The 13683-nt window shown below is 54.1% G+C and overlaps 1 protein-coding gene across 2 annotated transcripts in view; it reads right to left on the reverse strand.

The window, feature by feature from the left end:
- Positions 1-4907: 4907 nt before the first annotated feature.
- EMILIN2 (elastin microfibril interfacer 2) overlaps positions 4908-13683 on the reverse strand; it is a 51513-nt gene continuing 42737 nt past the window's right edge. The window contains exons 5-8 of one of the 2 annotated variants that reach the window (XM_059894614.1): positions 9690-10076; positions 8304-8336; positions 7631-7759; positions 4908-5884 (exon numbers count right to left, since the gene is read on the reverse strand). In XM_059894614.1, the coding sequence (XP_059750597.1) occupies positions 5547-5884; positions 7631-7759; positions 8304-8336; positions 9690-10076 (887 nt within the window). In that variant the 3' untranslated portion in view covers positions 4908-5546. The remainder of the gene's footprint in view (positions 5885-7630; positions 7760-8303; positions 8337-9689; positions 10077-13683) is intronic. The other variant, XM_059894615.1, reaches the window with a different exon arrangement.

A 13683-nucleotide genomic window follows, 5' to 3' on the forward strand; every position in this document is an offset into this window, starting at 1 on the left:
CTGGGCAGTTGAGAGTGTTTCTCTCTAAAAAGGAGGGCTTACTTCAGGGGATCAGGGTCCAGTTGGTGATGTTGGTCCAAACCGCCCATGCACATTTCTTCTGTGGGCTCCTCCCTCCCTGCTCCACGGAAACGGGACGCTTGCTCGGGCCCCAGGGTGACAAACGTGGGCTTCGGGGGAACATGAGGTCCTTATATCATTGCCTTCTCACCTGTGACTATTCCACGGTGGGGATCTGAACTGAGGTGTCGTGTCTCAGACCGGAAGGAAGGAGCAGGTCTTGCAGGATGTATGCGATGCCCGTAAGAGCCGTCCTAGCAGCAGGAGTTGGTTAAACGGCAAGGAACAGCTCTGTTCTCAGGGGGGCCTTGGAAATGCAGGTGGGCACTTGTGACGGGTCCTGGGAAGGGTCCGTTCTCCGTCCCCCTGCCTGCAGCCCAGTGTCCCAGCCTGATTGTGACGAGCTCTTGTCAGACCCGAGCAGGCCGCCCCAGGGAAGGGGGGTTCTGTCCACAAGCCTCTGCAGAGCTGTGGGCACGAGCCTGCAGAGGTGAGGCTGGGTGTGGACAGTCCCCTTGGTGTTAAAATCGAGAGAACTGTTAGAGAGGAGGCTTTCCTGGGACCAGCAGTGCCCACACACAGCCCTGCGCTGGGTGAGAAAGCAGTGAGCAGGTTCCAGGGCGGAGGGTGGGCGCCCAATGGGAATACTGTAGAGCAGTGCAGACACAGCCCCCGGCCCCCATGGTTTCCCTTCCCACCTGTGCTTTCCCTGTGCTGGTTTGGCAGGGGGCACATCTCCTTGTAGTTTGCTCCACTGAAATAATAACTGATCTAGAGCTGGGGAAATGGGGGCAGTTATTTTCCAGAGTGGAGAGTTGAAAGTCCCTGACTCAATTGAGCCGTGTTTCCCAGTGCTGTTGGGTGCAGGGACGATGGCACCGTCCCCGGAATGCAGCTCTCAGTGGCAGAGGCTGGCGGAGCCACATATGCTTCCTCCGGTGCAAACCGTCCCACCGTGAATAGCTCAAGGACTCATCATTTAAAGAATTTATTTATGTACCGGGTCAGGGAAAGTAGGTTGTGTTTGCATGAAGTTCTGCCCAGTTAGTGAAATCAATTCCTCGTACGGTGGCCCTGCAGTTACTTCATCTCATAGATGCCATCGGCCTGTCGCCCCACGTTTGCTGTAGGCAGTTACCCTGAGCTTCGTAGGGCTTTGCTATGTGCGGTACGGAAATCTTGATAACACACCTTCTGTAGTCCTTTGTTGGCTGTCCTTTAAAGAGTTTCTGACTAGACACTTTCTTTTTCTCGATAAGCTCTTCTCTCTGGACACAGGGGCATCTTAGAGGGTCGAACCTGGGAACCCAGGTCTCCCGGCCCTGCACTGAGGGTGGCTGACCCCTCTGCCCAGGGGCCATCAGCACTAGACTTTGTCATTTTGTCACCGCAGACTGATCCAGTGGGTACCTATGCTAATTAACCTGAGTCTTTTTCCTTATTTAAAGGAGTCCCTCTTGCTGAAAGTAGATGATTACTATTACTATAGTGTTAAGAAAGTATGAAGTTTGTGCTGAAAATCCATTGCCATTTGGTACAAATGACATTTGTTCTTTCTGTGAAAGAGAGATGCCCTCGAGTGTGTGTGTACACAGACCCTTCTGATGGGAGCTGAGGAAGGAGCAGCGGCCTCTCGCTGCCTTCGGGGACGGGCAGCATCCCAGGGGGCCGGTGGGGGGGGCCGAGGTGGACCGGGCTCCCCTAATCACTCTCCGCTGCTCCACTGGTGAAATGGCTGTGGCCCCTTTCCCTCTTTCCCGTCCAACCTGACTTGAATATCTGCCTTGGTGTCCGCGTGCTGAAGCTTGTATGGCTGTAGTGTTGACATCTGTATCTCTGCAGGGCTTACGAAGTGCACGCGTGGGCCCAGAGCATGCAGACTTGGCCCACGTGTCAGTATCGTGTTTGCTGTGCTTTAAAACATCTGCATAGTTTTCAACTGGAAAAAGAAAAAACTTACTAGTGTGATGTCATGAAATGAAAGCTGTTGACAATCTAGGAACAAGAGCCAGCTAACCAGCCGGAAAGTACTCATGCCTTTGGCTGCACATGGCCCTTCTGGAGTGTGTCCTTGAAGCTGCAGGCAAGACCTGAAGAAACGGGCAGAGAGTAAACTCTCATGTTTTTCAAGTTGGTGAAAACAGACTCTCCCAGGGAATTTCATCATCTTTTCAAGTATCATCATAGTTACTCTGGGAAGCCTTGTTTTCCTCTGTTTTAGGGAAGGCTGGGTTTAATGAAACTGGTTAAAGATTGAGTTTTTGTTTAAGTGCTCTTTCCAGGTGAAAACTACTTTTTTGGTTTGTTTTAAAGGTAAGAAAGGGAAGGGAAAACTTTACTCTTTTAATTTAATCATTACGTTCAGTCTGTGATGACATACTTGATTATTAGGCACAGCAGTGCCACTAACAAGTTTTTTAAGTTGTCAGAAATTAATTGTAAACATCAGTTCAGTACTTAGTTTATGGCAAAGACAAGCTGTCTTAAGATAAATGGCTCATATTTTGGTGCAGTGTTTGATGTTCAAAACAAAATGGTACAACAATAAACAAATGTAAACTGAATGCATCTGACTGTCTCCTTCAGAGGACATTAAATCCTCTTCTCTAAACTCTTGCCAGAAATTTTTAATTTCCATAAATTAGCATTTTGATCTTTGCTGACACTTAAATTTGTGTATAGAAAGGACTTCTTTTTTGGTGCTTGTTTTTATAAAACCTGACTCCAGAGTGAGGCTACACCCACAGGAACTAACCTCTCTTGCTTTGTAGGTTCTGCCAGGCAGTGATCCATTCATATGTGATTTCTAGGGGAGTATCCCTGGCATCCTCCAGGCTGCTTCCTCCGCCGCCCCTCAGCCCTTCAGGGGTCCCCTGAGCGCCTTGCATTAAACCCTTCCTCTGGGTGAATACTACTTAGCCGTCCTGATGTTTTCATCAGCTGTTAGGAGAGTCAAAGTGATCTTGGATCAAAAACCACACCCCCCATGTGATGTTATTTGAGTATCTTTATCCCCTAGACGGCTAAGCACACACTGAGCCTGCCGAGCGCGAGAGCCCGTGTCCACCATGGCCCCGCTGCGCCACCAGACTGCGCTGTCCTTCCCCGTTGATGGGACGGGACAGGGACAGCGCGCGTGGATGTTTAGGAAGTGGGTGTGGATGCGTGTAAAGCCATGTTTCACTTGTCTCTGATCACAGATACTTCTTTCCTTTCAAACTGCAAATTGTGAGAAATAACTCAAGATGATAGGGTCACTGAGAAAGGTTAATGCACTAACACGGGAGTGACGTCAAATGAAGTTTGCACTGATTTGCCGTCTTTACCGCTGGTCGTCTATCGTTTTTCACCATTTAAGCGTCAGGCCATTTGCTGATGTTAGATGTGGGGGCATAACGTCCCGGTCCTGTCTCTGCTTCTCTCGGGGGGGGGGGGGGCGCCCTGACCTTCTTTCCAGCAGCCCCTTGTTTCAGAAGTTGTAACCTTGTGCCTGATTGCAGTCCAGGGGCCTGGTCCGCGCGTCTCACTCCCAGGCTCACAGCGCCGGGCCGCTGACATCTGGAGGAGCTGCTCCAAGCCTCCCAGCCTGAGCTCAGCCGAGCTTGCTTCTCTCTGTGCAAGAGGACAGCCTTTCCCTTGTACAGACGCTGACTCCTGTGAACCACGGTCCAGCTTTCATCCCATTGAAGTCAATGCAGAACCTGCTGCAGTCGTGGATAGAGAGCGGAACTTCTCCGTTGTCAATAAATGAGTCAGGATGCACCGGCAGAGGGGGTGTTTTACTTGCTGCTCTAAGCACTGTCTGTGGAGTGGAGGAAAGTAATTCTCTGCCTTCTGTCTGCTCCCTGCCTTTCCGGCTGTTGAGCATTTGTTCCCTTTGGCACCAGGTAAGGTCTTTAAATGGGGTGTGAGGTGGAGAGGGCAGAAGCATGTGCCCACTGGGTTTTCCTGAAAATGCTCCACTGCAGTGGGGTTTTTCCCATGAGTCATTTCTAGGAAGCCACTGCTAGCCAGTCCCCCAGCTGCAGAAACGGCGCAAGTGTGCTGCCCCACCCCCATGCCCCGGACAGAGGCCCCGCCTTCCGTTCTTGGCCCCTTCGCCCTAGCTGGTGGAGGGGCTGAGGAAGAAGGCCTCTCTCTCTGTCCACCGGCTGCCCTGGGCTCTCATTTGCAAGCAGTCCTGGAAAAAGCATTCTTACAGCATAAGAGTACCTTGGTGGCTTGATGTCGGCCAAGGAAGCTTGTTTCTATTGTCCACATCTTTCCCTAGGGCTCTGGGGGACATGCCTCCCCGCAGTGGCACTTGGTTGGCCAACAGGTTTTACCAACCTGATTAGCAAAGACCACGCGGAGCTAAGGGTTTGCTGTTCTGCTGGTAGAGGAGTGAGGGGCCTGGGCTTCCTGGGAACAGAGCATGCTCTCCACGGGGAGAGTCCTGCTTTCCTCAGATGACCTCGGTGTTCAGTGTAGTCGGTTTTGTTTTGGGCCTCTTGTTGCCTGGGAGCTCAGGAGTCCTTATAGCTGCATCTGCTGTGAGCTGGGCAGCTGCGGGTTCAATGTGAATGTTCAGCACCCCCTGGAGGAGCCCCGTTTTCAGCTGTGGGGCTCACATGGGGACTCTGACCTCCAAGCACATCTAGTCTGTCTTTACAAGCCAAGAACAACCCCCAAGTGCACGGCGTGGATGCTGAGGGATAACAGATGCATGGTTGAGATGAATTTACTCAAGCTTACTTTCTGCAGCCATTAAAATCATTTACTGTAGTTTGCTTTTCAGCAGCAACTCTCAATCCAGAAGGCACCAGACTTAACTGGAAGTGTTTTACATCTTTATTGACACTCCCTGTCTTTGCACTTAAGTCGTACATGTCATTCAAGGAGCCCAACAAGCCACATGACAGTCTCTCCTGTGTCCCTCTCAGCCAGGCAAACCCGGGGCGGGGGTGGGGGAGGGAGGGGGGTGGCGAGCCAAACCTGGGACAGCCCACTGCCCACCCTAGGTCTGTGGTGGCACGTGCCACTTCAGTGTTTAAACTCTTCTCCCGCATGCAGGGTAAGTGAAGACAGAAGCAGCTGGCGACAGCTCTGCTCCAGTAAAGCCTGGCCACTGGTGCCAGTTCTGCCTCCTCTCAGCGGCTCGTCCTTCTCCAGCAGCAGGGCGTGATCCCACCGGGCAGCAGTTGGAGCCTCTGCAGTCAGCACCCTGTAGGCCCAGCACAGGCCACCCGGAGAGAGCTCAGGCCACGGCAGAGCCAGAGGTGGGAGCTGGGAGACGCAGGGGGGGGAGCCGGTGTGCAGGCAGGGGCGCTTCCGACGTTAGCCCGTGGTCTACTCCTCGCTGCCTTGGCAGCCAGGCGTGGCCTTTACCTGGGGGAGGTGGTGGGGTGTCCGCAGGAAACTAGACCAGTGCTCCAGTTACACACACGCTGAATACATTAAAGCTGCCGAGTTCCTACAACTCTTACCCCTTCCCTTGCCCGGCCACCTCAGAGGTGGGACAGGAAAGGATATAAGAAAACCCCACTAAACGTGGAGTACATTTCGTCAAAGTCCGTGTGAGCCAACCTGCCCCCAGTCACCACGATGTTGACGCCGTCCCCTGCCTTCAAGTGCACGATAAGGTGGAATGCCCCCGGGCCCCCACAAGTGTGCAGAGCCCCCTGGGGCCGGTGGTATTCCAGGAATTCTCTCTTGTAGCCGGCCGTGTGCAGCTGTGCCACGCTGGCGTTGGCGACCGAAAGGACGGCTTCCACGTACGTGTCCCTCTCGGGGGTGAGCGTGGCCGTGATCAGGTAGCGCCCGTCGTACGGAGCTGTGAAGACCCCTGGGAGGAGGAAAGCAGACACCGGTGTTCACGTGACACCATCACAGCCTTCTGCGACAAGCTGACAGCCCGGATGAAGGCAGACCAGCCTCTGGGTTTGCCCTGGGTGGCCTGGGTTTGGGCTCAAAGTCCTGCTCAGCCTCCCCACGGGAGGCAGGCCCACTCAGGGGCGCAGCCCCTCTATACTAAACCCACCCAACGACAGTGACAGTCCCCTTGGCCCACACTGCCCTCGCACTGACCTGGTTCTCACTGCAGACCCAGCAGTAGCCTGAGGGAAAACTGGCCCCTTACTGTGCACGCTGGCCTGTACCCCCTCACCCAGGTTTTATCGGTAGGAAGCGGCCACGCCGATCCTGGCTGCCTCTGGGGAGTTTCCTCTGTCACTGAAAGCACCTCGAGGCCAACTTAGAATCGACCTCACGGGCACAATATCCACAAAACGCCTTAGCTGCCTTCTGGGGAGGCAGGACCAAAAAATCCCCACAAGGTCGGTCATTAACGCAGGAAGGAGAGACACGGAGCCAGAGGTGCAGCCACAGCCAGCCCTCCTCCGCTGGAAGAGCCAGGCTCCCTGCTGGACCAGTACCCAGGTGGCATCCACGTGCAGCCAGAAGCGAGCTGGTATTTAGACACACGCTCTGGGGCTGGGGAGGCAGGGGAAGCGCTGGTCGGAGGTGGGGGGATGAGGTTCGCAGATGTTGCCCATTTGCAGAGCAGCAGCACGTGGGCCCACAGCCAGACCCGGTGCTGGCCGGAGTGGCCACTGCCCAAGGGCTCCCGGGAGGGGGCTGTACATGGACCACTGACCGCGGGCTGAGAGCTGAGAAGGAATCTAAGGGGCCTGAGTCTTCAACCTGCCCTGAAACGTGCCAGGCCGCCCAGCTCCCTTCCCCAGCTCTTCTTAGTAATTTAGAGCCTGGGGACAGACAGGCCCCAGCACTCCGGGCACATGGCCAGCGTCTGCTCAGGGTCACGCAGAACTCCCTTTGCTGAAGCCCCGCTGGAGAGAATGGTTCTAGGCATCCTGGGAACAGGAGAGAAATGTAGGTCACGGTCCCTGTGTGCCGAGAGCACCTGGCCTGTCGGCGTGGAGTGAGGGCCCCGGGGGAAGCCCGACTTGAGCACAAAGCGAAGCAGCCTTCTCACACCCCCGCCTCCAAGCCCGTTAAAAGCAGAGTGTGAGGCCGAGCTTCACGCCCATGGGCCGGGAGACCAGGAGCCCCGTTTTTACACGCTCTGCAGTTCGTTCACTCCGATGCTCTCTAAAACCCGAGGCCCCGCGGTCCTGAGACCCGGGGCCAGGGCGGCAACTCACATCTCTGCCCGCAGAGAGCCGATTCCCTCCCAGGGGCCACGCAGAGCCCCGGCCACCGCGCGCACGCGACACCCCGGTCCGCTAGTGCCCGTGGGCGGGGGGACAGCGGCGGACCAGGGGGTCCTGGCTCTCCTCCCACAGGTGAGATGCCCGCGGCCCCGAGGACAGCAGTCCAGGCACCGGGGTGGCCTCTCGTCCCTGCTGTCCTCGGGGGCTGGGGACCACGTGGACCGAACCCCCGGCAGGGCGAGCAATTCTGCCCCAGAGCAGGCGCCCCGCGCTGCTGCTGACCCACTTGGGGCTCAGAAACCAGGGATCCTGCAGGCAGCGGCGTGGGCGCACCTGTCGTGGCAGCCGGGAGGGACCTTCCTCACAGCCTCCCGGCTGGGAGAGTCCTCCCGAGCGGCCGTGTGTGTGGGCGGACTCACCGGTGCTGGGGTCGTACACGTCCCCGTCGTTCACCAGCACTTTGTTAAAGAGGACGACGCCCGCATCGCTGGGGAAAGGCTTCCGGGTGAGCCCCGCGGAGAAGGACACCAGAGACGGCGCCGGGACCCCTGGGTGGAGAGAGGATGCGCCTGCGGTCAGGCCCCGCCCGAGCCGAGGCCTGCGCGCAGTCCCGAGGGGCAGCCTGGGCCTTGCATTTCGCCTCAAAGTGGGCACACCCCCTCCTCACATCCTGGGCCCGACAGTGCCCTTGTCAGGGTGGCAGGCAGTTGCTGGGAGTGCGCATGCGTGGACTGCGTTGGACGCTGCGTGAGATGGGAGGCTTCGCGCATGCGTGGGCCTTGTGCATGATGTCTGGGGTGCAGGCGCCGAGGCCCCACAAGGTGCTTCTGTGTGAGCGCTTCTGTGATGAGAGCTGTGAGGCTGTGCGCGTGCACATACGAGGCGGGAGCTTTGCGCATGTGTGATGCCATTCGGCGGGGGTGGGGGCCGTGCGTGTTCATGTGCACGCGAGCAAGTGAGCCAGGGAGAGCTGCACCCGTGCCAATGGCCCAGAGGGAAGAGACAGGACCCGCGGTAGGGGTGGGGGTGGGGGGCGGGAAACGGGGGCTGCCCAGGACCGCCCGCTTCGGCCTCCTGTCCTGGCTAACGTACCTGGGGAGGCTACAGGCGGTGACTTGGGGTACCCTGAAAAACAAAACGCAGATGCAATGTCAAAGCTCTAACAAACAGCGCACCTCATTTTCCTGAGCCTCTCCTTTTCTGCATGTTTCTCACACTGTGTAAGTAGACAGTAAGAGCACCCACTCCCAGCTGCCTGCACAGAGAAGACGGCCCTGAGGACGAACTGGCTGGGGGAATAGGAAGAAGATGGACTGGAGCCTTGGGGCCCAAGCCAGCGAGCAGGCTACAGACTGACATGTCCACTCCCACGCTTGCCCTCCAGGAGCAGGGACTGTTCACTAGCTTTGCCCCCAGGGAGACTGGATGCAGTGTTTGTCATACGGATGCGTGGAAGGAAGGACAGACGTACAAATGAACAAATTGCCCAAAAGAATATAAGCATCCAGGATACGTGGAACTAACAAAAAAGGAAAACTGTCATCTTAGAAAAAGCACCACACCTGCCTGAGAGCTATGATCGCTGGAGCTTGGGGTGGCTGAGAAGGAAGGGCAGTGACCTCACCTCCCCAGCAGCCTCGGTGCTTCATTCAGGCAGGCTGTCCGTGCCCGTGGCTGAGTGCCTCCAACTGTCAGCTTGGTTTAACTCTGAGGCAACTGGTTGGTACTATCCTGTGACAGCTGACGTGATCTACCCCAAGCAGCATCACGTGTTTACATGTCATAGCACAGAGCCTCAGTTTCCTCATCTATCAGTAGAATATCAACTTCACAGTGCTGTGGGGAAAGCTGTAGACCCAGCACCTAGTTCAGTCCCTGGCATGCAGTGGGTGTCCCATAAATGCTCGCTCCCTTTTTCTTCTCCCTCCTGCCTTTACCTGACTTCACCTCCTCTACCACCAACACCTCCTTCACCACCACGGTGCTGACCTTCCGACTCACATGAAGCACTTAACTGGCCAAGCCCTGACCTAGGCTTTTCTCCATCCTCACAATAACTCTCTGAAGTCCTATTAGTATCCTCCCTTTGCTGTTGACAGAGCTAAGCCTTGCAATGACATAGCTAGGGTTGGAGCCAGAACCTTCCAGCCTACCCACTTTGATGTGTGCTCATCTTTGTGGCTACGCAAGCTCCCAGTATCCTCTTGGTTTCCCCAGTACACTTCCTGCTAGGGAGATCAAGGAGCTGCCTGGGTGGTCCAGGTATTACAGCCCATGGCACAAATCTATTTCTAAGTATGATGTACTATCCCCAGGGTACCACAGAACCTTTGGAGAGCCAAGTTTTGGACCTTGTACCCTGAAGGCTGCACCCATGACCTGCAGAGACGCTGCAGCAGCCTCCTGGGGCTCAGGCTGCCCCCTCTGTGCATCCTCACCTGCTGTAGCTCAGATGGCCCAGCAGCGGGGGACCCTTACCTGGTGCTCCCGCGTAGCCTTCGGCCCTGGGGATGGGCCCCTGCCCAGTCTGGCCGTCCACGCCCCGGGGCAGTCCCCGCCCCGACATGCCCATCCTGCCCGGGGGCCCGGCCTCTCCAGTCTCCATAATGACCCCGGTGGAGCCAGGCAAGAAGGGCAGCCCCGTCCAGCCGGGCCGCAGCAGCGGGGGCAGTGGCCGGGGGCGTCTCTTGGGCAGGACAGGCTGCTGGCCTGTGTACGGCTGCTGTCCAGGGTCCTTGGGCGGCGGGGGAGCACTGGACGGCGGTGGAGGGGTCAGCGCTGGAGCAGGTGGCTTGGTGGGGGCCTCTGCCGCGTGTGGGGCCTTCCCTTGGGGCAGAGGCTGGGGTGCTGCTGAGGGCTCCTCCGCTGAGCATTTGGAAAGTGGAAAGAAATACACAGGGTTCAAAACCTCAGACTTGACTGCTCGACCACAGGCCCCTCTGAGACTCCGTGGGCATGGCTCCCTGGAACGTGTGTGCTTGGGGGGCTGGCCTGTGGCCTCCGCGGGGCCCCTGGGCTGGGCCCACCAGCAAACACAAGAGCAGCCGCCACAGAGTGGGGACAGCCTGCCTGGACCCCCTGCCCAGGGGGGGGGGGGATCTTCACCCTCTTTCTTCGTGATGGTCACACTCCAAAACAGCACCCAAAACTCCCCGATTTCACGGCATGGTGATACCACAGGGGTATCTGCCTGCTTGCTGCCACCCACGGCCTTGCATTCTCTCAAACAAGCCAGTCTCACGGTCACTGTGGACAGCCTCACAAGCCGAGGGCCTGCTGGGTGCAGACATCACGGGACCCAGGCAGGTGTCAGGGAGCTCGGGCTGCCTCTGCAGCAGGCACAGTTTCCAAAGGAGTGGCAGTGCCCCCCACCTCTCACCACAGCCTTAAGATCACCAACTGAGGGAATTTCCACTGCAGAAAAGTCCTGATTCACATTTCCCTGCCCTCTTGGGATGGCGCTGTGACACAAGCGGGAAGCTGCCACCCTTTCCTCCTATGAATACATTCCTGGAACTACCTTCCAGGAAGCCCTTCCTAAGGCCTGTAAGACAGCTAAAAATAACCAGGACTGGTCACAATACCATCCTCAAAAGCCAAACCCCACCCACCTCCTCAATCTGTATTATGCCTGCAATGGCCCAGCTTCCATGGCTACAAAATTATGACCAAGCAAAATCAGTAACTGCATTGTGCCCCACTGTCTAGTTTTGTTTTAAAACTCACAAAGGTAATTATGGCAGATCGAACCCATGCTCCCCCTCTCCACTCACAGGTTGCTAGCCCACCTCCAGCCCCAAAGGGAGACTATTTCTCAAATAGCCTTTCCCACCCAGTACACTCCATGAGAGGATTAATCCCTAAGGAAAATGATTTGAATGAAGTGATCACTTTCTAATTTCCCCCATGGATGGTACAGAACTAATACCATTCTAGATGCTCTGAAGATAAGTTCATTCACACCATACAATGGAAAGGCATCAGGCCTTAATTCTCTTCAGGACTCTGGTGGGAAGTGTTGGGTTGGGCATAGAAACTGAGGCAGAGCAATTCCCGACATGGGGACACCACGAGCCACAGTGAAGGACAAGAGTGAGAAAGGAAACCAACGAACAAAAAGGAACTTTAAAGAGAGAATACAAGAAAATAAACATGTAATAAGGTGTGCTCCTCACTAGCGAGGATGCCCACAGGCTTCTCCAAGTGTGTAACTTTAGCTTCTGCCCTAAATAAACCGCTTCATTGCGTGCTCTCCCACACGTACTGTGCTTCTAATAAACGCTGTGCCTGCTTTAAACAAAAACAAACAAAAAAAAGTAATAATCTCAGAAACAGAAGACACTGCATCCAAAGTATAAGAATAGATTGGGGGCTCCCCTGGTGGCGCAGTGGTTGAGAATCTGCCTGCCAATGCAGGGGACTCGGGTTCGAGCCCTGGTCTGGGAAGATCCCACATGCCGCGGAGCAATTAGGCCCGTGAGCCACAACTACTGAGCCTGCGCGTCTGGAGCTTGTGCTCCGCAACAAGAGAGGCCGCGACAGTGAGAGGCCCGCGCACCGCGATGAAGAGTGGCCCCTGCTTGCCGCAACTAGAGAGAGCCCTCGCGCAGAAACGAAGACCCAACACAGCCAAAAAAAATATATATATATATATATATATATTAAAAAAAAAAAAAAAAAAAAAGAATAGATTGGTATTAAGAGAAGCCGAACCAGAGAATAAAGATGAGTCTTTGCTGATTAAAAATATACTTGCCAAAATAAGAAAATTCAATGAAACAGTTGGTAGATAAAATCAAGGTGCTCTTTCAGAAGGTAGACCAGGAAGAGAAAATAATGGACAATAGGAGAGAAACCATAGGAAAATTAGACTCTTTCCAACCCAGAAGTCTTTCCCAAAAAGAAAGATCAGAAAAACGGGTATAGGGATGATGAGGTAGTAAGGAGAAACTCAAATACACAATTTCTCAGAACTAAGAAAGATCCCAGCACAATTATTCAATGAAAGACCCAAACCAAAGCATATTCAGAACACTGAGGATAAAGAGAAGACCACACAAACTGTCAGGGGAAAACGAAAAAGTGACCTCAACTCAGAAGGGCATCATCAGCCTTCTCAACAGTACTGGAAACCAGAAGACAAAAGAACACCTTCAAATTCTGAGGGAATATCATTGCTAACCTTGAATTCTATACCCAGCTAAAATATCTGCCAGTTGTGAAACTAGAATAAAGACATTTCCAGACATGCACTATTTAAAGACAAACAAGCAAAACTGTCGAGCACCCTTTCTTAAAAAGCTATTGGAAAATGTACTCCACTGAAACAAGGGAGTAAACCATGAAAGAAAGAAATGCAGAATAAAGAAAAGGGTCTAAGACAGGAGAGAGGTTCAAGAAATTTCTAGGATGGTAGTGAAGGAAGTTTCAGATTGAAAGCTTTAGAGCAAGTCCAGAGAATAAGCAGTCCAGACTGGGTCAGGAAGAGAACTCCCAGAGGGAGGTCACTAATTTAAAAAATGGAACTGACAAATGATCTGGTAACTTTTATGGTATTGAGAGGGTATCAGAGGGTGAGAAGAATCCAAAACAGATATGTAAAATCTAGCAAATAATAATGCAGCACTACTACTAATTCAGAGAAAAGCAAAACAAAAAGCAGCATGATCATATTTGGCCACTATTGAGCTGTTTAGCTCCTCATAGCATAAATACTGACTTGATTTTTGTGGCATAACTCCACTGGGAGCTGGGAGGAGGGGAAGCAGGGGGAGACACGAGAGAGCCTAATACATAGGCTAATGTCTACAGCTGATAAGTAATATATATAATGTCAAATAATACCCATATAGAGATATCTAAAGCTAATAAATTGATGGTAAACATCAGGAGGAGAAAACAGCTGAAAGAGTGGCACGTGGCCACCTCTGGGGTGAGAAGGGTAACAGGGAAAAGGGGACAGGAAAGCTGGTTTTCATTATAAACTTCTCAGAACTATTTCATTTTTATAAGACATAATTATGGAAGACACCCAGGGCCTGTCTCTAAACTCTTTTCCCTCCAGTCCAAGCTCAGGTCCCTCCTTGTCTGTCTCCCCCTCCCTCCTCACGCTGTTTCCAGGCTCACAAGCTGGCCTCCCTCCCAGGGGCACAGGCTCCTGCCTTAGCCCCATCTCCCTTCTCTGCTGGAGATGCTCCTCCAGCATCACCCCTCTCTCCTCCGTCTCTTTCCTTCCACCCCACCAGCTCCTTCCCTTTAGCCCACGTTTATGTGTCTCCACCCAAAATTTAAAAACAAGTACTTTTCCTCAGTCCTACAACCCTCAATGAATTACAGTTGACAAAGCACCTAAAAATAGCCAAGTACAAGCCCCTCAACCGGGTCCTTATTTTTGTACCTATCCCCCCCAAACCCTTCAAACCAGCCCTCTTTCTCTGAAGCCCCCCTGTCTGTCGCTTGCCCCATCACCTAG

This window comes from Balaenoptera ricei, chromosome 14, assembly GCF_028023285.1.
Source record: "Balaenoptera ricei isolate mBalRic1 chromosome 14, mBalRic1.hap2, whole genome shotgun sequence".
Classification (NCBI taxonomy): domain Eukaryota; kingdom Metazoa; phylum Chordata; class Mammalia; order Artiodactyla; family Balaenopteridae; genus Balaenoptera; species Balaenoptera ricei.